This window comes from Schistocerca gregaria, chromosome 5 (genome assembly GCF_023897955.1).
Source record: "Schistocerca gregaria isolate iqSchGreg1 chromosome 5, iqSchGreg1.2, whole genome shotgun sequence".
NCBI lineage: Eukaryota > Metazoa > Arthropoda > Insecta > Orthoptera > Acrididae > Schistocerca > Schistocerca gregaria.
In genome coordinates this window covers 195,788,046-195,811,961 of record NC_064924.1, presented here as the reverse complement: position 1 = coordinate 195,811,961, position 23,916 = coordinate 195,788,046, and the positions used below count along the sequence as shown (strand labels likewise).

At 40.8% G+C, this 23,916-nt stretch overlaps 1 protein-coding gene across 1 annotated transcript; it reads left to right on the top strand.

Moving 5' to 3' along the window:
* Positions 1-5,047: 5,047 nt before the first annotated feature.
* On the top strand, positions 5,048-14,291 carry LOC126272728 (probable chitinase 10). The gene is made up of 3 exons (XM_049975786.1): positions 5,048-5,077; positions 6,251-6,330; positions 13,817-14,291. The coding sequence occupies exons 1-3, from the start codon at positions 5,068-5,070 to the stop codon at positions 14,129-14,131; spliced, it is 405 nt and encodes a 134-aa protein (XP_049831743.1). The 5' UTR covers positions 5,048-5,067; the 3' UTR covers positions 14,132-14,291.
* The last annotated feature ends 9,625 nt before the right edge of the window (positions 14,292-23,916 follow it).

Genomic DNA, 23,916 nt, shown 5'->3' with positions numbered 1-23,916 from the left:
CAGAAGCATGCTTCACTGGTAGAAAGGGCAATCCTTGCCAGGAAAAGTCTACTAATATCAAAGATCGGCCTTACTTTGAGGAAGAAATTTCACAACATAGTTGTTGTTGTTGTGGTCTTCAGTCCTGAGACTGGTTTGATGCAGCTCTCCATGCTTGTCCTGTGTAAGCTTCTTCATCTCCCAGTACCTACTGCAACCTACATCCTTCTGAATCTGCTTAGTGTATTCATCTCTTGGTCTCCCTCTACGATTTTTACCCTCCACGCTGCCCTCCAATGCAAAATTGGTGATCCCTTGATGCCTCAGAACATGTCCTACCAACCGATCCCTTCTTCTGGTCAAGTTGTGCCACAAACTTCTCTTCTCCCCAATCCTCATTAGTTACGTGATCTATCCACCTTATCTTCAGCATTCTTCTGTAACACCACATTCTTTTCTTGTCCAAACTAGTTACCGTCCATGTTTCACTTCCATACATGGCTACACTCCATACAAATACTTTCAGAAACGACTTCCTGATACGTAAATCTATACTCGATGTTAACAAATTTAGCTTCTTCAGAAACGCTTTCCTTGCCATTGCCAGTCTACATTTTATATCCTCTCTACTTCGACCATCATCAGTTATTTTACTTCCTAAATAGCAAAACTCCTTTACTAATTTAAGTGTATCATTTCCTAATCTAATTCCTTCAGCATCACCCGATTTAATATGACTACATTCCATTATCGTCGTTTTGCTTTTGTTGATGTTCATCTTATATCCTCCTTTCAAGACACAACATAGTATGGTAATGAAACATGGACTGTGGGAAAACCGAAACGGACGAGAATCGAATCATTTAAATTCTGGTGCTACAGGCGAATGTTGAAAATTAAGTGGACTGATAAGCAATAATGAGTTTCTGCACTGAATGGGAAGGTATATGTGGAAATCACGGACAAGCAGAAGGGACAGGATGATGGGATATCTGTTAAGACATTAGGGAATAACATCCATGGTACAAGCGGGAGGTTTAGAGGGCAACAAGTTTAGAGAAAGTCAGAGATTGGAATAAATCCAGCAGGTAATCAAGGACGCAGTTTGCAAGTGTTACTCTGTGATGAAGAGATTGGCACAGGGAAGGAATTCGTGACTGGCCGCCGGTCAGAAGACTGATGACAAAAAAAAAGCCCCAAAAACAGAATCGTTTTGGTGGTCCTAGAGTTTTGATATTCATGGCGTTGGAAGGCCTAATGCTATATGGGCGTACTGACTTCCAAATCTGTATTCAGCGAATATCCTATCGTTCAAAGGGTTTTTCCAACTCTGGTGTTCGAATCTGTGGTGCATTTTTCGCGCATTGTTATCGACAAAACTGAATTTGGGCACGAATGCATCGCTGAAAAATGAAAATTACGTTGACCAGTCAGTGTACAGTGTTAATAGTTCGCATTCGATCTTGATGGTGCGTAACTTTGTGGTAACTGTGGCGCCTCATATTTCATTCATATTCATTTGTTTTGAACACTTCTTGGATTTCGGGGATGTCTATTTTGTAAAGCATAATACATACATGTCATAGAAGGCTAATCTTTGAACCTCCCGGACTCTCATTTCCTGAAACTGTTCTGAAGCATGTGGTGACTCATTTGCAGTTAATATTTTTCCTGTATAACTGTTAACAAAACTTTCAGATGAGCCTTACTAAAGATTGAACTAGCATCCTTGCACTCGAGAGGTTCCTTGTGAGTTCGAGTGAGAACACCAATCTTTGGTACAAAAGCGATGGATCATTCCACACTAGATTGGCTGCGCCGGCCGCTGTGGTCTCGCGGTTCTAGGCGCGCAGTCCGGAACCGGTCGACTGCTGCGGTGGCAGGTTGGAGACCTGCCTCGGGCATGGATGTGTGTGACGTCCTTAGGTTAGTTAGGTTTAAGTAGTTCTAAGTTCTAGGGGACTGATGACCACAGCAGTTGAGTCCCATAGTGCTCAGAGCCATTTGAAACACAGGTTGCCTGTGTCTCAGTGGTGATGTCTGTAGAGAACTGGCAGCACTGTGCCTTTCGCTCAGGGTTGAGAGATACACCAGCTCATCTGACAAAAGCATTAAATAAGCTTTCCTCATGAGATTCATTGACTGCCCTTCCTGACAAAGAGGATCCAGAGACCACAGTGGGAGATCTCCTGCCAGTGAGAAAAACGCAAAGCTAGCCTCCTAGAAAATATTCCCAGTACACTATAAATAAAATTATACATAAATTGTTTTAAAATTGAACGAATATTGTGCAGCAACATACGATTTTAATGTCACACAATGATATGGTAAAGCGTTAAAGGGGTATTACTTCAGAACAACGAATAGCCCAACGAGATAACAAAACATCTTCTTCGACTTTAGAGTCTCTGGGAGTAATTTGTTTGCTACGTTTTTGTTATTAGAGACTTAGTTTCTTGGGATCCAGTCATATGGAATACTACAAACTTTACATTTTACGTGACAGTGATCAGTTTTCACGTGAACTTTATGGCGAACAGCGTTATGTAGAGCAAATGATGGTACATTATTTGACCGTTGAACTGGATGAAAGTGTAACACAAAGTTATACTATGTAAAATGAAGAGTTAACTTATAACTCATTTTAGGTACCAAATTATGAGACACTAAAGTTAAGGTTTTACGTGAACACAATAATATGTGTAGTCTGGGCCACTGTTATTTCAAAGTAGTAAGGTTTAGTTCATATCTGAAGTGAAGAAGAACGTAACATATCATGTGCTGAAACTGGTTTTTACACAATGCGTAGCTTAATAACTTGATGAAAAGGCTGTAGAAATATATATTTTTGCAACGAAAGTGTGCGCTTATGGACTGAGGTAGCACTAAGATCCTTAAACGTATTTACCAGTGTTATATATCAGGGCTATTTATAAAACTTGACAATTGCGAAACGGAAGCAAGGGGCCGTTTTATGTTTATGTAACAATTTACAACACTATATAACTTTCACATAAATGGTATTGCCAATTTGTCGTGAGGTGTAACAGATAGAGTTATACATTTGAACATCATGAAATCGTGTAATAGTGTCATTTAATACACTCTAACAGAAAGAGGGGGTGAGAGAGAGAGAGAGGGAGAGAGAGAGAGAGAGAGAGAGAGAGAGAGAGAGAGAGAGAGACGGAGAAAAACGACGCAACACGTCAACACGTAGGAATTATCTGAATGGAATGGAAATAGGTACATGTGACGTACGTCTGTGTACACACAGATGATTACAATGTCGGAAAAAATAAAGTGTTTTGTTAGAGAAAGAAAGCTTCATAAACTGAGCACATCGATAAGGCGTTGGACCATTTCTGGACTTATGCAAGCAGTAATTCCACTTGTAAGATTTGCTGGATGTTCTCCTGAATAATTCGTACCAAATTCAGTCCAACTGGCGCTTTAGATCGTCGTTCATAAAAACGACGTGAGGTATAAGCTTACAAGTCTGCAGTCCAGGTACAAACTGTAAGAAGCACAGAGACGGAACAACCGCGCAACAGTTCGCGGTTAGTTGGTGAAAGTGTATGGCAGCAGTGTACCATAATGTGTGACTGTGGTGGGCGTTAACAATGTGGTCCCAGAATTATGAACGAGGATTAATGAAGTGGCAAAAGATCACTTTTTGCAGAATAGGAAATCGCTAGAAATTCGATCGCTAGCTACTCGAATATTGGCATATCACAATCGAAGTGGTAGTGCAAAAAATGCAAAATCATTCATGGGTGTGTTTTTCAATATGTTGTGTGACATTCTGAACATGACAAATGTCTTCATCAGCTGCACTGACAAAAATTCAAAAGACCCAACGAACTGATGCAGCAGCGGAAATGTTCCAGTCGTGTCAGGTAAACCCATCTTCTCGTATTTAACCACTTGATCAACCTGGACGAGTGCGGTTTTGTATCGCTCTCACCCAAAGGAGAATAGAATGCAGTGGGACATCGATTTCCAACGGAGCGAAAGGGGAAAACCTACCCACCATTAGACAAAGTGATGGTGAGTCTTTTTTGGGAATTGGTGGTGTGGTACTTTGGAAGTTCGTCTGAATTACCTACTGCTAGTGAGGATAACGGGAGCCTGTCAAGATGGAGTACTTTGAAAGCTGTCCAAGGCGATATTTTCGATCCACTACCACACCTCAGCTCAATCCGCCCGCGGTACACATGCGATGCATATCTGAGTCATCACATTTTACCTCACCTCCCGTATTTCCCTGATACAGTTTCAAGTGGATTTTCCTATTTCATGGGATGGTGCAAACATTGTTTGATAAGCGTTGCCAGAATGACGATGAGGTGTTGTTCCAGACGGAACGTTTCTTCAACCAGAGGCAAATTTCCTACAATGAATATATCTATCAAGTCATTTATTGTTGGAAAAAATATGACGCATCGAAGGGGGAATATGTAGAGGCCTAACACCGACACCAACGTTCAAGGTCGCAGCTTTCTTTTTTAAGCTGATAATTAAAGCCCATCGTGTACAAGGCCTCAACGCATATCCGCTTGCATAAACGCTCATTCAGTCATGAAACAGAACGTTAAATACTACTCTACCGGCCTTCCTTCTAGTATCGATCTCCACAGTAAAGAGACAATAGACGTTATATATTAATTTTTATTTTTATTGGGGTGTTAGTCACATAGAACTGTCGTATGTAACGTAACGTAATTATAGGCAACATCTATTTTATAACTTTGTACAAAAGCTATTCAAAAGCCCCATGCTGTATAGGAGTGAGCTTAAGAGACATTGTGTTCAAGAATACACGTACTGATGCTGCCAACACCACGCGTTTTGCGCAACTTATTTGCGATATCGCTGTTTTCCGCAATCATGTCAAATTTAATAAGCATTCAAATGTTATGAAGGATTAAATCGCATTTGATGTATTCGAATAGTAATGATAATGTCAAAGCCTTATCTCTCGGTATCTTTGCTCTATTTTGCTCAATCAGGAAGCGTGACGCACAAAACGGGTATTTAAGTTCGCCGAAAACGATGGAGGGTTATCCAGACGTCCTACAGAGAACGATCATGATGAGGGGTAAGTTCTCGGAGCAGCTTTCCTGCCCGCCGTTGACCTAATAAGTTGTAATTAAGCATCACACGATTGAACATTTTGTTGCACTAAATTTTGTAACATACTAAGAGTTCAGTGGTGCAGGGCTCCAACGTTACTTGGAAAATGTTTGACGTAAGAAAATGTGCCTCAGAATTCCACCACAGCAACCGTTTGCCACAAATTTCATACTTCAAATTTTGACAAAGGCTGTGCTACAATGCCTCAAGAGTAACAAAACTTCTTAAAATATTGTCCTCCTAATGTATTCATTATTAAAGGAAAGAAGAGCTTGTTATAACAATATTAGTGGATAATAGGCCTAGGAACGGAGTAACTTATTCCTGTGATGGGAGATTTAGGACAACACACTTCTTGAATGTGAGGTTAATGTATGATCATGATATCGATGTTGTGGTAGCATTGTTTTTTATACGATCCAGAACTCCGAACTCTGTTTTACATTGAGATTCTGGCAATCAAATATTGTGTTTGCAGCACCTGATATAGAGCCAATTAAGGAAGCATGCAATACATATCAGTTCACCCTGAATTTGTTGTCTTGATCCCAATGTAAATAAATAGTTAGTGCAGTAGTTAGTGCAGTAGGTACCCTAAGATGCAGTGTGAGAATTACAGGTAACCAGTGGGGTTGCATTGCTAACAACGAATTGCCAAGTTGTTAAAAATATGCGCAGTGCACTAAACACACATACACACACACACACACACACACACACACACATATATATATATATATATATATATATATATATATATATATATATATATATATATATATATATATATATATATATATATGACTTTAATCTGAGCACAGCGGTCATTCAAGGACTGGATAACGACTGATGATGAGACATTTGCAGAAGCAGGGCAGTCCCTTCCCGGAGCTATGTCAGTCCGTATTCTATAGATAAGACTAAATTCCATTCTGTGTGCTATACACAATATAATTAACATTGGTTACAAGTTTAAAACTATTTTCTGTAATTCATTAAAGGAAAATTTTCTCATTTATACTAAGTAACACCTATGTCGTTCTCAGAATACTGAGACTAATCATCGTAATTTTCGTAATACATATTTTTTGCAGTTTTCCATATAAATATTGAGACTTTAAACTTATTTCCTTCATAGGTGTTTTCCTGATTGCAAGCTGTGTGCTGGCTTCACTGGCGGTTGTCAGCCATGCAGTGACCTTCAAACGGCACAATATGGTAAGAATTTCCCTGGACAGAACATTAGTTATCGGCCTTTTCTCATTGCTATCAACATTTTAAATATTTCGCAACGTAAGATGATATTCTCTACGTTCGCCTTGGTTGCACGGAAATTAGTAGGTTCCTCTCTTGTTCTTTGATCTATCTCGCTTGAAAATAGGGGTCTTTTGCCACAAAGGAAACCCGCTTGCACAAAAAAACGTTATTCGTATGCTTTTTCCTTATTTTAACATACACAGTATCTTATGCGAGAACGAACCAATAGACGTTGTAAGAAAACTGTTTCGTCTTTCACAAGTAGACCTCAGTGCTTCAAGACAACTCACACTTACGATTAGACACAGGATGATGCCACATGAAATTAGATTTTCTTCTAGCGAAGGCGCAATTAAGTTGTTATTTTTCACACTGCCAGAAACAAGTGGAATTGGGGAAGATTTTTATTATTTTGCATTAAGTGGATGTTTTTATTTATGAATACATCAAACATTGTTTTATTAGACTATTCAACGGAAAAAATTTTACTACCATGAAGGTTGTGGGTCATGTTTATGAATTCACTAAAACTGTCGCCTCTACCGTCCGATTTCAGTTTCCAGTACATTTACACATTACAACGAGTACTTGGAAATTCAACGAAGGTACTGTAGGACAATAAATCGGTTGTACGTATCGTCAGTAGAGAAAAAGTAACTGCTGAATGGGTCCATCAGCATAGCTTTGTAACTTCGAATGTGACCACTTGTTGGATGCCACATGAAACGACAAATCCACCAAGCACATTTCAACACTCATTTCGCCTGTTAATGATGTGAATATGAAGGTTAGACGGGAAGGAACAACAGTAGCAAAAACAAGACCAGGCAGACATCACATGCCGTCGGGCGTTACGCAGGGTCTTTCTAAAAATCGCACAAAATCAACATAAGGAGTCACTCGCGAGTTTCGAAGTGCTAACACCAGCCAAGTTAGCACAATGACTGCGCATATGGTGCTAGAAACAATGGTCGGTCACAGTTTCTCAATAGTCAGAGTTCTATTCTTTGTACAGAGGGTCCATCGGGGCGGAGTAAATAGCGACACTGGACTACAGGAACGAGTAATTTGGAGTGACGAATAAGGCTAGAGCCTCTGGTGGTCCGATGGAAGGGTTTGATTATGGCAAATGCTAAGAGAACGTTTGCTGTAGTATGTAGTGCCAACGATAAAGGCCAGAGGTGGTTTTACGGTAGAGGGTCGAATTTAGTGGTGATGGTATGACTTACAACGTTCACCAGTGATCTAGGGGTAGCGTCCTTGACTACTAATCTAAAAGTTCTGCGTTTTGGGTTCGAACCCTGCTCAAATGTTGAATAAAAATCGTAAGTAATGAACTTCGAAGACTCCTGGCCTAAGAAGGCAGCCTCGTTCTACCTACGGTCTCGTCAAAGATGGATGTAAGAGTGTCCCTAAATGGCAGAATAATCAGCAATTGTCGATGGCATGGAGATGCAGAGGGTAATGCAAATTATTGCATTACGACAGACAATGTGTATCCACAGGGCTTATGACTTGTTCTCTCCATTGGGAATGATTCCGGATTAGTACCGCATTCGTATCTCAGGTGGAGAGTGCCTTCAAAGTACATTTAGTGCGGTTCATTGAAGTGAAATGGAAAGAAAATGAGGATTTCTGGTCACACGTATATAAATAATACAGTAGCAGAAAATGGTATAGCGACGTTAGGATTCGTTACGAATGGGAAAATGGGAATGTAGAGTAAACAATAAGCTGCTGTGAACAGTTCACTGTTGGGGTTGTTATCATCAGGTTCAACACCAAACCAACGGCGAGAACGATAATTCAAATGTACATGCTTACGTCGCAAGCAGAAGATGACGGAGAAAGTATGTGTAGGTACAAAACGGGTAACTCAGCATGTAAAGAGAGAAGAGACTCTAATAGTTTTATTGGATTGGAACGCGACTACAGGCGAAGGAATAGAAGCAAGGGTTGCAGAAGAATATGGGATTCATGGTAGGAATAAGATAGAAGAAAGACTAACTATGGTCTGCAATAATTTTCAGATGATAATAGCGAATATTCTGTTCAAGAACCACAAAAGGAAGAGGCATACTTGGAAAAGACATAGGGACAAGAGAAGGTGTCACGCAGTACATTGTAGTTGGAGACTGCGAAATCAGATATTGCACTGTAAGGTGTACCCAGATTCAGTTATACCCTTAGATCACAATTTACTAACGATGAAGGGAAGAGTGAGGTTTAAAAGAATCGTCCGAATCAGTGCCAAAGGAATGGGATACTGAGGTTCTGAGGAATGACGAGACACGTTGAAAGTTCGCTAACGATGTGGATAAAGCTATAAGAGACACCAGAGAAGGCAGCTCAGTTGAAGACGATTGGAAATCTCTAAAAAGGGCGACCACAAACGTTGAACTGACAAACATAGGTACAAGGAAAGAAACTTCAAAGTGACCTCGGGTAACAGAAGAAAGCGCATCAATTAATCGACGAAAGAAGTAGTTTACTTTATACATAGTCCTTGTGAATTGGTATAGGTAGAGGGTACACAGGTAAACTAGGATAAAGCAATAGTTGGTTTCTTTTACCGACCTCCCTACTCAGATGATACAGTTGATGAACAGATCAAAGTAAAGCTAAGTCATCTTTACCTGAGTCATGTTTCAAATAGGTATCCAAGATATAAATGTACATGTAGTGGTTACTTCAATCTATCCTCGACGTGTTGGCGAAAATACCTGTTTAAAGTCAGCGGTGAACATAAAACGTTGCCCAAAATCGTACTGAATGCTTTCTCAGAACGTTAATTTAAGCAGTTAGTTCAGGAGGCCACTCGAAGTGTAAATGATACCAGAAAAAATACTTAACTTCTTAGATACAAATAGTCCTTAGCAATGGGGAGCATCACGCCGGGTACAGGGAGTTTAGTGGGGAGACTAAAAACAGTCAGATCCAAACCCACCGAAAATAAACGCACAATACATGTGTTTAAAAAGGCAGATAAAAATTCGCTTGACGCCTTCATAAGAATTGTCTCCACTCCTTCCGGTCCGACTGTCTAATTGTAGGTTAACGATTGTTTGAATTCAAAGAAATAGCATCGACGGCAGCTGAGAAATACTTACCAAATAAACTAATAAGGGATTGTTCGTGGTCCCTTATGCTACAGAAAACAGATTCGACTACTGCTGCAGAAGCGACGAGTAATGGCTTTCAAATTTAAATGAACGCAAAATGGCCAATGCCGGCGACGTTTTGTGCGAATATCAGTGCAGAAGCTTTCAGCAGTTTCCACTACGAAACCTGACTGTAAATCTGGCAGGAAATCCAACGAGAAAGTGGCAGTACCTAAAGTACAAAACCGACAAGACGCTGTCGATATCATCACTGAGCGTGACTGTGGTGATGCTGTTGACGACAATGCCAGTAAAGCAGAGTTATCAAACATTGTTTTCCAAAATAAACCCACCAAAGAAGACGAAGTGAATATTTCAGAATTCGAATGAAGAACAACACCAACTTGTGTAACTTACAAGTAGAAATCTTCGCTGCAGTAAGCAGCTTGTCACATAATAAATACAAGACCAGTGGACCAGATTGTGTACTAATAAATTTTCCTTTCAGAATGTGCCTATACAAAAGCTCCATTCTTAGCAAACGAATACAGCCTCTCTCTCTTCGAGAGATTCGCATCTAAAGAGTGGAAATATGCACAAGTCACACCAATACCGAAGAAAGGAAATGCGAGTAATTTGCTGAATCAGTAAGATTTTGTAAGGTATACTGTGTTCGTAAATGATTTATTGACAAAAATCCAAAACTGATTCAGAAAATAATGTTCTTGTGGAAAATAACTAGCTCTTTATTAGCATGAAGTAGTGAAATAAAAATGAAATGATCGTACGCCATTTATGGCCGGGAGTCTCCACCTAGCGATGTGTGGCCGCCAGTTGCAAGTCAGTTTGCGACAATATGGGTGGCTTGCTTTTCGATTATGATAAAATAATGATGTAGACAGCTCGACTGTAAGTCTCCGAGCGGAGGAAACCTCCTAGTCGGCTGGGAATCGAACGCGCACCCTCTGTATGACACACTAACCACTCAGTTAAGGGGGCGGGCACGAAGTAAAGAGTGCTATCGACAAGAATCGTCAAACTCTTTCTATATTTTTGAATTGCTTAGAGGTCCCTTCTAATGAACGATGTCAAAATACTATGTAAAACTGTGTGCCTGTAGCGTATCGCCTCAAATGCGCGAGCGGATTCGTGATTTCCTATCAGCAAGGTCAAAGTTCGAAGCAATAGACGGAAAGTCATCGTTTAAAACAGAAGTAAATTTGACGTTTCTCAAGGAAGCGTTACACACTCCTCATTCTCCTGACCTGCATAAACTAATTAGGACACAACTGAGAACCCATTTAGGTGATGCTGTCGTTAACTGTCTTGAGAAGTCATCGAATGATCAAAATCAATTGAAACTAACTGACACAAAATACCTGTATTGTGCGAAAAGTGGCTACTTTCTCTAGACAGCGAAAAGTGTGAAGTCATACACATGAGAGTGTTAAAATACGTTATTGACATCGACCTACACAGGAAAACATAATCATCATAACAAAATACGAGGAATGAGGGCTCGAACGGAAAGACCTGAGCGTTAGCTTTTCTCGTGTGCTGTTCGAGAGTCGAACAGTACAGATATATAAGGAAGGTGATTAGATGAATCATTTGCCAGGCATTTAATTGCGAATTGCGAATTGCAGAGTAAACATGTACACGTTGATGTAGAAGGAAATACAAAAAGGGAAGATGTAAAGAAATTGAAAAAGAATGTTCGTCGGGTGACTGATTCAGCATATATAAACGTTCAATGAAATTGTACTGGAATGAAAAGCATAGGTGGTAACATAAAGAGTCCAATGCGAATTTTAATATTAAACGCAATCACATAGGCTGAAAGAGTACATTGAAGGGTCTGTAAGAGGAAGGACTTGTCGTCTAAGAAGATAAAGAGTCTATTGAGACGACACAGGGGGTGCAGTATTAGAGTCAGTTTTAAAAAGATAAGGGAGACTTGAGAGAAATTAAGCCAAAGGGGCAGACATCATTGCATCTTATCTAAAATTATTTTGCTAAGTAGTAACCAAACCAGTATTCAAGTTGCTGCGTAGAATCTACGAAACTGGCAACAGTCCGTCAGACTTCGAAAAAATATCAACCATACAATTCCGAACACAGCAATAAGAGAACAGTGCGAAAACAATCGCATAGGCAACATAACAGTTCATGCATGCAAGCTGAAAAGAGGATCATCGGGAAGAATGTCAAAAAAAGTCAGTTAAATGATACTGAGCTTGCCTTTAGGGAAGGTAAAGGCACCACGTTGGCGATTATGACATTTCGATTGGTAATGGAAGCTAGAGCAAAGAAAAGTCAACGCACACTCAATTGATCAGTCACCATAGATAAAGGGTTTGATAATGTAAAACGGTGGACGATGTTGGAAATTCTGAGAAAAATAGCAGTAAGCTGTAGGGTAAGACGGGTACAAGAAAGAAGAAGGAACAATAAGAGTGAATGATAAATAACGAATTCCTCGGATTAAAAAGGGTCTAAGACTGAGATGCCAAATTTTGCCCCTACCTTTCAATCTATACATCGAAGCAACAGTGATCTAAATAAAAGAAAGGTTCAAGAGTAGGATTAAAATTATTGGTGAAATGATGTCAGTGACAAGATTTGGCGCCGAATTACTATTCTCAGTGAAAGGGAAGAAGAATTATACGATATGTTCGATGGAGTGAACCGTGTAATTAGTATTGTATATGGATTTACAGTACACCGGAAAAAGACGAAGGTGTGTAGAAGAAATTATAATAGCTCGTATGTTAACATCAAAATATCGACCAAAAAATAGACGAAGTTGAGATATTCTGATACTTAACCATGAGGTATGAAGTAAGGTGGTCGTAAAAGGCAAACTAGCACAGGGAAAGAGGGCCTTCCTGGCCAAGAGAAGTCTACTGGTATCAAACATAGTTCTTAATTTGAGGAAGAAACTTTTGAGAAAAGAACTACTGGTATCAAACGTAGGTATTAGTTTGAGGAAGAAAGCTTTGAGATCGTACGTTTGTAGTACAGAATTGCGTGGTAGTGGGTCATAGACAACAGGAAAACAGGTTCAGAAGAGAATGGAAACGTTTGAGATAGGGTGTTACAGAAGAATGTTGAAAATGAGGTGGGCTTATAAGATACGGAATGAGGAGATTGTTCGCAGAATCGGGTGGAGAAGAAACATATCTAACACAAAATAAGAAGGGCCAGGGCTATATGATATTTCTTAAGTCAACAGTTAATTTTGCGAGAGGGAACTATGTAGAGTATAAACTGTGCAAGATGAAAGAGACTGTAATACATTTAAAATATAATTGAGGACTTACGGTGTAAGCGCTATTCTAAGACGAATAAATTAGCCATTGAGAGGGGTGAATGGCAGACAAAATTAAAACAGTCAGAAGATTATGAGTAAAAAAGAAAGACCTTATAGCTCTTAAGTAAACTCTAGATGCAGAAGAATACGAACATATTTTATAGCATTGAGAACTGAATGAGTGACATATACCGTCTCATAAAACAGAACATGTGGTACAATGTCTTCTGGACGTTAAGATCCTCAAAATTGACTGATCTACCTAAAGTCTCGACCTCAACCGGATGGAGCTTATTTGACAGAGGTTGAAAGTCAATTTCTTTTCAGATACAAGCTTCAAGGATTGCCTTCACGCTAGTATCGACTTACCGGGAACAACGGACTGGCATTCGACCACACGCATTCAGACACCTTTCTCAGCGCATCCCCAGCAGAGATCAAACCATCGACGATGCATACGGTTGGCAATCCCATAATATTGTCCACTTACGGATGTCCGGATCCTGTTGATCAGATAGTGTATGTTTGTGTTTCAATCCGTCCTCAGTCTGGAGACTATCTAGTATGTACATTGCTACACCGGAGGGCAGTGCTGGTAGACCGTCAAAATAGGTACCTATCGATGTCTTCCAGTATCGCCTTATGAACTTAAAAAGCATCAGTGCCTCAGATTTGTTGAGATCTATGACAGGTGGAAGAGACCATACATGACGAGCAGTGTGGACTGTATTTCACATTCCACTGTATGTCGTAAACTTAAGGTCAATGGGACTATTAATTTAAATGTTTTCGTCCAAAAAACTTAAACGTTTTTTCCAAAGTCATATCTTCACTTTAAAAATTTCTCCTCATACATGACATGTAAAACAATTTTGTGTTCTCCTCCAGCTATGCCTTTTAAATTTATCCATAACATGAATGTGCTTCCCATCCTGTAAATTAAGGACATTGGCCTTTGTGCTAGGAAAAATATCTACTTTATCTTTTACGGTCCACTGACAGCAGGTTTCATTCACTGCTTTTCCATTTTTAGTTGCTGGTAGCAAACGCGGGCTGCACAGGAGCGGGAGAGCCGTTCCCCAACCCCGAGGACTGCGGCAGCTTCCTGCAGTGCGAGGCGTCGGGCGTCGCAGCGGTCAAGCAGTGCCCCGCCAACCTGCACTTCAACGCGAAGCTCAAGGTGTGTGACTACCCGTGGTCCGCCAACTGCAAGGAGCAGGACAGCTCCTCTGCGGACAGTTCTTCTCAAGAGGGCGACGATTCCTCATCTGAAGAGGCAGACAAGGCCGTTGCTGAAGTCAGTGAGAAACTAGCAAAGAAACCAAAGGCCATTGCTCTTCATGCCTAAATTTGCGATACATTTCTCCATACGCCAAGTATGACACAGGTCTGAATGAATGACCTACGTTCAACTAGTTCGCCTTTCTTGCTTTGCATTAACAGTTCACGGAAACGGTACAGTAATAAGTGCAACGCTTTCATAAACCTACAAAAAAAAAAAAAAAGAATGAACCCTTGCCGTTCATTACGACAAGGATCATACTTACTTACTTAATTGCTGCCTTCTGAAAACCTTTTGACTTTCTTGACAAATAACTCTGTGGTAAAGGACGACTATAAAAGCTGTGTATCTCTTACGACTCAAGCTTCTTAAAGCGGCTATTGTAAATTTTATTTACTTATTGACATAACCTGAGTTATGCAGAGCTGCGGAAAATGCAGCAAAGTAGTAATAAAAGTAGCGCATAAGAGGTTATAATTTCGTAGTTGGTTGCTTACGCTGCTGTCTTTGTCAGAAGCCAAGTAATTATGATAATACTATAACTCTTATTCATGTGACACAGACATGATTGTTGGTTTGCTAGAATAGAGCTATCAAAATTGTATTTTATTATGTACTGATCAGCAATTATTTTAAATAAATATAAAAAACGTAATCTTTGTATTGTACCTTTTCACCTAATAATTTCGTACCTTGTGTGACCATGATATCTGTAGCTGTCTACGCTGTATATGGTAATGAAAAACGCAGGTTCGAACCCTGCCTCGGGCATGGATGTGTGTGATTTCCTTAGGTTAGTTAGGTTTAAGTAGTTCTATGTTCTAGGGGACTGATGACCACAGATGTTAAGTCCCATAGTGCTCAGAGCCATTAGTGAAAAACGCTTTCAACAGTTACACTGTGAAGAAAAACCCGTGAAGAAATTTCACAGACGGAAACAGCAATGATAAAGTACTAATCGTTAGAATATTTCGTTTCTTTCATTTACAAAACTATCACTTTACATCATTGATTTCTTTAGTCTGAACTTGTTATTTCGAGAGACGCGACAGAAACAAAAATGACACAGAAGCGTAAGCTATTTGGTTTTTATTGCGTATACATGTGATCAAACTAGGAGTATTTCTTAAAAGGGAACAATTGTGAACACACTGGACTTTTAGGCAAGCAAAATGTGTGATGATATAAGAAAAAACGCATTTTACGAAATCGCTTCTAAGATCATAGAACTTCTGCGAAGGATTACTGGCTGTATAGTTCAAACGAGCTGAAGAAAGTGAGGGCTACGACTGAATTCTGTCCTCGTGGCGTTTCCTTTTTCTCAATTTATTCTGATCGCTTTCGACATTTCCGATCTCTCCCAACTAGTTTGTGACATAATTTCCATTACTCACCTATTCCGAATATCGTAACAGGAATGAAGATATTAACGTTTCTAAACGCGTGGTAGAAAGAAATTTTATCTCCATAAGGCGATATAGGGCATGTATCTCGAATCATTATTATAGAACCGACTTGGAACTAGATTCGTGAGAATCCTTGTGTCATGGCTTGTGGCCATCTCTGAATATCGGGAACGTTCCTTTCCGAGGCCAAGAATTGGGCCTAAATAAAGAGCCGTTACCACGGCTCATTCTCTTCCCATCTACATTACATTACGAACATTTACTTATTGATTGTGATTGATGTAGAGCATGATACACTTGGGATCCTTCCTGATGGAAAATGATATCAAACAGAACGTTTGCCTCTTTACCTGTGCCACCGTTTGCGTGTCTTTGATCATGAATTTATGCCTCTTTTTCTGAACATAAACAGGGAGCATATTTATGGCCATTTAGCGTGAACACTTTTTTCCGCTAGTATAGTGGCTGTAAAATGTGGTTTGCTCCAACATTAAAATGCTTGACGAAGTTAAAAATGAAGTAAGTTATTCAAATAAAATTTCATTTCCTGTATGCTTGCTCCACCCTTAAGAAACATAGGCTTCAGTTTTCCAGAGATGACGGACTCATTGATTTAAAAGGTAACTTTCTACCGCTTCATCAAAGACGGATTCGCGATGATCCTGACTTCCCTACATCTGATCGGGTCATTCTGAAAGTATTGCCTCCCGTTTATTTTCATTAACATTGACAGCAGAGTGACAAAGATACTTACCGTCAGTTTTCCGCAATGTGACGAGCATTCATTATGCAGTTACGCTAACGAAGAACAAGAACCTACACGGAGTGATTGTAAGAAGCCTAACCAGCCGAGGCTGGCGTCTGTCTTACCTTCGACAACGCCATCTCAATCTAGAAAATGTTTGACATATAAACTGTTCTTCTTTAGCTCAGTGTTTGGAAGTCCTAAGATACTAAGTCAGGACTGTGCTGTGACTGTGCTAGAATAGGATGGTCTTATTGTGGAATACGTTCCACATTACAAACTCTTGTGGATTCTAGGGGTAATATTACTGAATAGCAAGTAACAAGTCCTAGGTGCCAGGTTCCATCATAGCCACTGCTTAAATTTTGAATAAAGATTAATGGCAATAATGACTCCTCTCATAAAGAGTCACCCATTTTCAACCAACAGCTTTGTTAAACAAGGCGAATGGTATGGCAGAATTTCAGGAGAGCCGAGCAGTAGTGGTTCCCATGGCACGGAGCTAAATGGAACTCACTGCGTGGTACACACCATGGAGAAATCGGCCAATTGTCAGAGGTTAGTCGTTGGTTCATGGACTGCAGACTGTGTCTATGGCTGCATAATGAACGTCCGTGCTGGTGGGCACTGCCACTACATCACCAACCACTGACGGGTTGGACGTCGGGGTTTAAGTACCTCTGCCCAAGATTGGGTTGTGGGAAGAGCCTTGTCACTTGGAAACCTATGGACCAGAGATCAATGGCTAGTGTTTGGCTTTGTCATTTGGCAGCAAGTAAAGGTTCCAGATGCATCCAACAACTCACAGAAATCAATAGTGACTTCTGTCGACATTGCTGTGTATGAAGGAGCGTTGACCAATAAGCAAGCTGTGGCTGCGGCCTGATTAAAAATCTTGTCTGCTTTGCATGCTGCTAAAATTTTTGGTCACTACATTGCTTCTCTCCTTAGATTAATACGGAGCACCGAATTATTCCTTAAGTATATGGATGCCACAAATACACTAGTTTGCACATCATTGTTTTTATGCTTTACATTCTGCTGCGTAGACACTTCTTGTGCAACTTTTGCTTCTCATTCTTCAGTTTTCATATTACTATGTATCATTTTTTCGATGGTCAAACATAGCGTCTATGTGGCCGTGGAAACGTTTTCACCATTCTGGATCACTCTCTGGGGATGAGTCACTGGTACCGACACGACTTTTATGGATTTGAAGGTTAAAGGAAGGGAAGGATTTGGGCCGCTCGACGTCTGAGATGCCAGTGCACAACACATTTTACCAGAATTATCCATATGACTTTGATAGACGTTCCTATGGTGTTGAGATACTGGCGATGTTTGGTCCGATATTTTGTCACATGGTCGAGCAGGTACTCCATCGGCACTCGAACTTTTTCGTGGATATTATCTGATCCAGTAGAGTAATGAGGATTTCTCGTCTACCGGTATTAAACATTTTCGAGGAATCGTCTGGTCCAGTAGAATGGAGAAGATTTCTCGTCTACTGATATTAACAATTCTAATGGTGCTGCTTACTCGACACGATTTTTCCGTGTCCTGAGAATTCCTCCTATGGTAATAGTGTAATGGGCAGTGTGTAGAAGAGCTTCCTGCAGTTATATGATGTCAACGGCCATGCCAGTGATACTTTTGGCGAGAGTGTGTCAAACATTATCCATTAGGCTCTTAAAACGTCCTTAACTGGTCATTCTCATGTGTGAATCACGAGGGCGGCGCAAAGGTGCTGAGTATTATTTACCACATCTCCGAGACTTGTGAGCTGCATGTTGTGTATTTCAAGGACCTCCTGGCTCGTATCCAAGCCTGCTTCTACCTGTTGTAACACCGTGACAGTCTTTGCTAACTATCCTCAGTGCTGCTTACGGTTGTCAGGAGTTTACCACTTGCATCTAACCAGTTCCTTTTCTGTTGAATCCGTGGGACAGATTCTCTGGTATGGTGCAGGAACTCCTGAAAATAATCGAAAACTGATCATAATAGCTGCTATTTACAGCGATTATCATTCAACCCCATCTTGAATTGCATCATGGACCTTAGTTACCAAAGGGTATCTTCACATTGTTGAATTTTATTTTATACTTCTCATACGTAAAAATCTACACTTAATTACACTACTGGCCCATAAAATTGCTACACCACGAAGATGACATGCTACAGACGCGAAATTTAACCGACAGGAAGAAGATGCCGTGATATGCAAAAAAGCCAGAGCATTCACACAAGCTTGGCGCCTGTGGCGACACCTACAACGTGCTGACATGAGGAAAATTTCCAACCGATTTCTCATACACAAACAGCAGTTGACCAGCGTTGCCTGGTGAAACGTTGTTGTGATGCCTAGTGTAAGGAGGAGAAATGCATACCATCACGTTTCCGACTTTGTAAAGGTCGGATTGTAGCCTATCGTGATTGCGATTTATTGTATCGCGACATTGCTGCTCGCGTTGGTCGAGATCCAATGACTGTTAGTAGAATATGGAATCGGTGGGTCCAGGAGGGAAATACGGAACGCCGTGCTGGCTCCCAACGGCCTCGCATCACGAGCAGTTGAGATGACAGGCATCTTACCTGCATGGCTGTAACAGATCGTACAGCCACGTCTCGATCTCTGAGTCAACAGATGGGGACGTTTGCAAGACAACAACCATCTGCAGTTCAACGACGTTTGCAGCAGCATCAGCTCGGAGACCATGGCCGCGGTTACCCTTGACGCTGCATCACAGACAGGAGCGCCTGCGATGGTGTACTCAACGACGAACCTGGGTACACCAATAGCAAAATGTCATTTTTTCGGATGAATCCAGGTTCCGTTTACAGCATCATGATGGTCGCATCCGTGTGTGGTGACATCGTTGTGAAAGCACATTGGAAGCGTGTATTCGTCATCGCCATACTGGCGTATCACTCGGCGTGATGGTACGGGGTCCCATTGGTTAAACGTCTCGGTCACCTCTTGTTCCCATTGACGACACTTTGAACATTGGACGTTACATTTCAGATGTGTTACGACCCGTGGATCTACCCTTCATTCGATCCTTGCGAAACCCTACGTTTCAGCAGGATAATGCACAACCGCATGTTGCAGGTCCTGTACGGTCCTTTCTGGAGACAGAAAATGATCGACTGCTGCCCTAGCCAGCACATTCTCCAGATGTCTCACCAATTGAAAACGTAGGGTCAATGGTGGCCGAGCAAATGGCACGTCACAATACGCCAGTCACTACTCTTGATGAACAATGGTATCGTGTTGAAGCTGCATGGGCAGCTGTAGCTGTACACGCCATCCAAGCTCTGTTTGATTCAATGCCCAGGGATATCAAGGCAGTTATTAAGGCCAGAGGTGATTTCTCAGGATCTATGTACCCAAATTGCGTGAAAATGTAATCACAATTCATTTCTAGTAAGATATTTTGGTCTATTGAATACCCGTTTGTCATCTGCATTTCTTCTTGGTGTAGCAATTTTAATGGCCAGTAGTGTAGCACTGACGTTCCGACTTTATTACGTACGGCTGTTGCGCAAAAACTAGCCTACCACTAAAAGGACTTTACGTATCGTATAATGACTGATAGAATAACATACATGGTTGTTACAGCTTTATTTACGCTTCAAGTCGGAGACATAGAATAGACTACAAACAGAGTATTTATTTAACCCTCAACTGGCATCTGAATGATGCCCATCAAGCTCAGGAACACAACAACGATGATGTTTCTTGTTTTCACCAGCCTCTTTGTTTTGCATTTTACGACCCGAGGTGGAGCTGCTTCAATTTGCTCTCCGTGATTTAGTCATTTGGGCTTTGACCACAGCCTTTGGGACGATGAAAAAAAATTGTTCAAATGGCTCTGAGCACTGTGGGACTTAACATCTATGGTCATCAGTCCCCTATAACTTAGAACTACTTAAACCTAACTAACCTAAGGATATTATACAACACCCAGTCATCACGGGGCAGAAAAAATACCTCACCCCGCCGGGAATCGAACCAGGGAACCCGGGCGCGGGAAGCGAGAACGCTACCGCACGACCACGAGCTGCGGGCTGGGAAGATGAAATTCCTGTTAATCTGCCTACTCCTTTGGTGTAATAAGAGCATAAGGATGCTCGCAGATACATCCTGAGTCACATTTCTAATTCTGCCTTTCTTTTTCTTATTTATACAGTCACTTTCCTTTCCCCTTTCAGAACGATCTGATAGTAATTGAGACCATGCTTCTGGTTTACCCTGAAATTGAAGAGTTCTTCCCACATGGGCAACTCAGCTTCAGGTCAGAGGCTGCTGCTTGACTTTTGCTGGTAATGTCATCTCGACCATCTGGTGCAGCCCTTGGTGAAGCGAAATGAACTGTTTAGTTATTCTCTCACAACAAGTGGTTACGTAGCATAACCCACTGCCCGACGTGGTACTTAGGAGATTTCGCTTTTTGTTGCGAATGCATTCCTGCCATTCATTTTTAACAAAATTCTAGATACAGTTCAATCTTTTAATAAAATTCCGTAGGGATAATATATCTTCTCCCAGGGCATATTGACAGGATTCAAAAGGTGACGTCATGTTTTAGGCAAAACAACTTCAGAAGGTGGTAAGCGGATGTTTTCGTGAATCTTTGAGTTACATATTGCTTCTGCATATGGTAGCAGAATATCCGAATAATAGTGGCTACTATTTACGTAATAACATTTTCTTCAACGTTCTATGTACTCCTTGAGTTCTTCTGTTTGTTACCCCGATTTCGTTATGATAAATTAATATATTTAGCTTGAAAGAGTTTTTTTACCCTTGTTTTTGATTTTTTGATTTTTTTTGTTGGTATAAAGGTTTTGCTTATTTAATTTATGTAACGAAATTTTTGGGAAAAGGATGATGCTCACTCGTTTGCAACGCCTTTATACATAGCTGTCGACATAATATCTTCAGTGAGTTGGGAAGAAGCTTAGTATTTTGGTCAAGGTACCAGGTTTCTGAATCGTAATAACCATTGCATAAAGCAGTTACATGAGGAATTGGAAAAATTAACCAAGACAAAAGGCTACCAGCAAAAACAGAAACAAATAATAAACCAATTATAGCAGAAGAGGTATAATAACACCTATTATCATAAGAAAATTTTGAATAAAAATTATTATCCCCAGATAATGAACATTAAACAAACTTTTCTTAAACCTGTAGAAAAAATACAGAAAATTCAAACAATTTATGTTAGTTTGTGCCACGATTTCTGTCTCTTGACTTTTGTCCAGCGATGACGGTAAAAAAAGTTAAAAATGATCAGTTATAAATGATAAGCATCGACTCCCTGCTGGTGTGTTTCCAGAGGGGCCAAGGAATCGATTTTGATCACTTAGAATAGTCCATGTGCTTCAGGTAACCTTTGTGTTGGGATTTGCTGATGACTCTTCTCAGCTCATCGAGTGCAAAGAACACAGTTCTTCACGTAAGACTCCATGTCTTTTTTTCCTCATTGGTCGCCAATATTTTCTTCAACATAGTACTCCTTGGTATATCATCAGCAATGTGCTGCCAAGATCGAATTGTGAGCCAGCCTCAATATTCATTACCAAAATTTACGAGCACAACTATGTTGTGATTGCAGTTTGTTTGCTTGGACAGCACCCTATCATCTCAGCTAACCTGCGTTTGCCTCATGAAATGCTATCTGTATCAAGAGCCTGAGGCCTGCACTATTCTTCCACCGCATTCGGGAGGACGACGGCCATCCTGATTTAGGTTTTACGTGATTTTCCTAAATCGCTTCAGGCAAATGCCGGGATGGTTCCTTCGAAAGGGCACGGCCGATTTCCTTCCCCATCCTTCCCTCACCCGAGCGTGCGCTCCGTCTGCAATGACCTCGTTGTCGACGGGACGTTAAACACTTACCTCCTCCTCCTATTCTTCCACACCTACCCCAATGCACTCAACAGCATGTAATTTCGTAACTAAATCTGCCTTAGTTCCCGTAAGACTTTGCTGCGTGTCTGTAAGCCTGGGCTTCCGTGGCCATTGTCACTGTCATTAAAATTATTCTTGGCTGTTGACCGCATACAAAATTGTCCGCTCAGCACATAGCCCTTTAGAAGGTCAGTTTCAACAGTGTCCAAAATTTTAGACGGTTCAGATGCCTATGAGCACTATGGGACTTAACTTCTAAGGTCATCAGTCCCCTAGAACTTAGTACTGCTTAAACCCAACTAACCTAAGGACATCACACACATACATGCCCGAGGCAGGATTCGAACCAGCGACCGTAGCGGTCTCGCGGTTCCAGACTGTAGCGCCTAGAACAGCTCGGCCACCTCGGCTGGCCAAAATTTTAGACAATTTTATATATTGACAGTGCAGTCAACGATTCAGACGAATTTTATTTGATGGGAGCTAAACAACTTTTAATTCAAATGCACTTAGCAATAAAGTCCAGCGGTTCAATCAATCGTTGGATCTTTTAGTCCAAGAAATCTTTTCGTTGCTGCATTATATGTTATGACTTTGAAATACAACCATGACAGATTGAACTTGGTGACGCAAAACTCATGCTTGAGATTTTCCTTTTCAGTGTTCTAATATTTATTATTCGCCTTAATCACCTGTGTAGAAGTGAAAGTTACTTCGTATTATTTCCTGCCAATTTCTTCCCTCATAATATGGCCTCGAACAGCGTTGCCAGAGTCACATGACTACATAAATTGTTTGTGATAGAAAAAGCAGGGGTGGAGCCCGTAATCAATAATTCTTTCAGTCACTCGAGTGTTCCTTTGCAATATGTAAACCAGTCAAACTGTACTCTCTTCTCTAATAAATATATAAGGGTTCTTGCTGCTTTAGCATAGTTTGGATGCATTTTCTATAAGAATTGTTGAATCTGAGACAGGATTGATTCCTTTACTGTGCTAGGTGTTTGGGAAATTCTCTATGGCTTGCACCAGTCGTCGGCTGGTTCACATACCTTCTTGCCTAATGATATGGCCTAAACAGTGGGTCTCCTGGACAACGGGGCTCTTTTGTAAACTATGGGTGAATCACACCTCATGAAACAGGTCAACGGTCTTTCATGTATGCATCATATGCTGCCGGATGTCTTTGGACAATACAATACTATAATCTAAGTAGAATTGCATTATTTCAGTTTCAAACCCCATAGCACCTGGTCTAATAACCACTGTAAAGTCACCAGTGCAGTTTTCGGACCGAATCACATCCAACGACACTGATGGTGATAGACCCAAAAACCTTGTTTTAGGTCGATCTTCTGGTTCTATCTCTAATTGATGGTATCCACTCCATAAATTCATGTGGTGAAATAAAAGCATAACCCGAGATTTTCTAAGGTCACTGTAGTGTTCGGCTATGGGTAGGTGAAAGTTATTGTACATTGGACTTTCTTACTATCAGACTGAGTACTTCTTTCAAAGAATGATGACATTTTCTGACCAGAGACTGGTGCTTTGTTGCGCAATTTCATTCTGGTGCAGTTGATCGATAAACACTTCCATCACTGGTTGTATGTGATGGAGGACCCGATATCTCTCCTTGAACGCAGATGAGTTGTTCATGGTGGGAACTCTGTGCTGCCTTGTAGGTGTAGCTGGCAGTGAGCCGGGTAGTTTAAATTATTCCATGAGTTCATGTCCACAGTGTCATGTTTTTTCTGAAGTGACACCTTTCCCGTTAGAGTGGT

Bases quoted from the DNA above. Each gene is read 5' to 3' on its own strand.
- LOC126272728 (XM_049975786.1), top strand. The intron at 6,331-13,816 runs GTAAGAATTTCC...TTCCATTTTTAG, and splicing joins CCTTCAAACGGCACAATATG to TTGCTGGTAGCAAACGCGGG.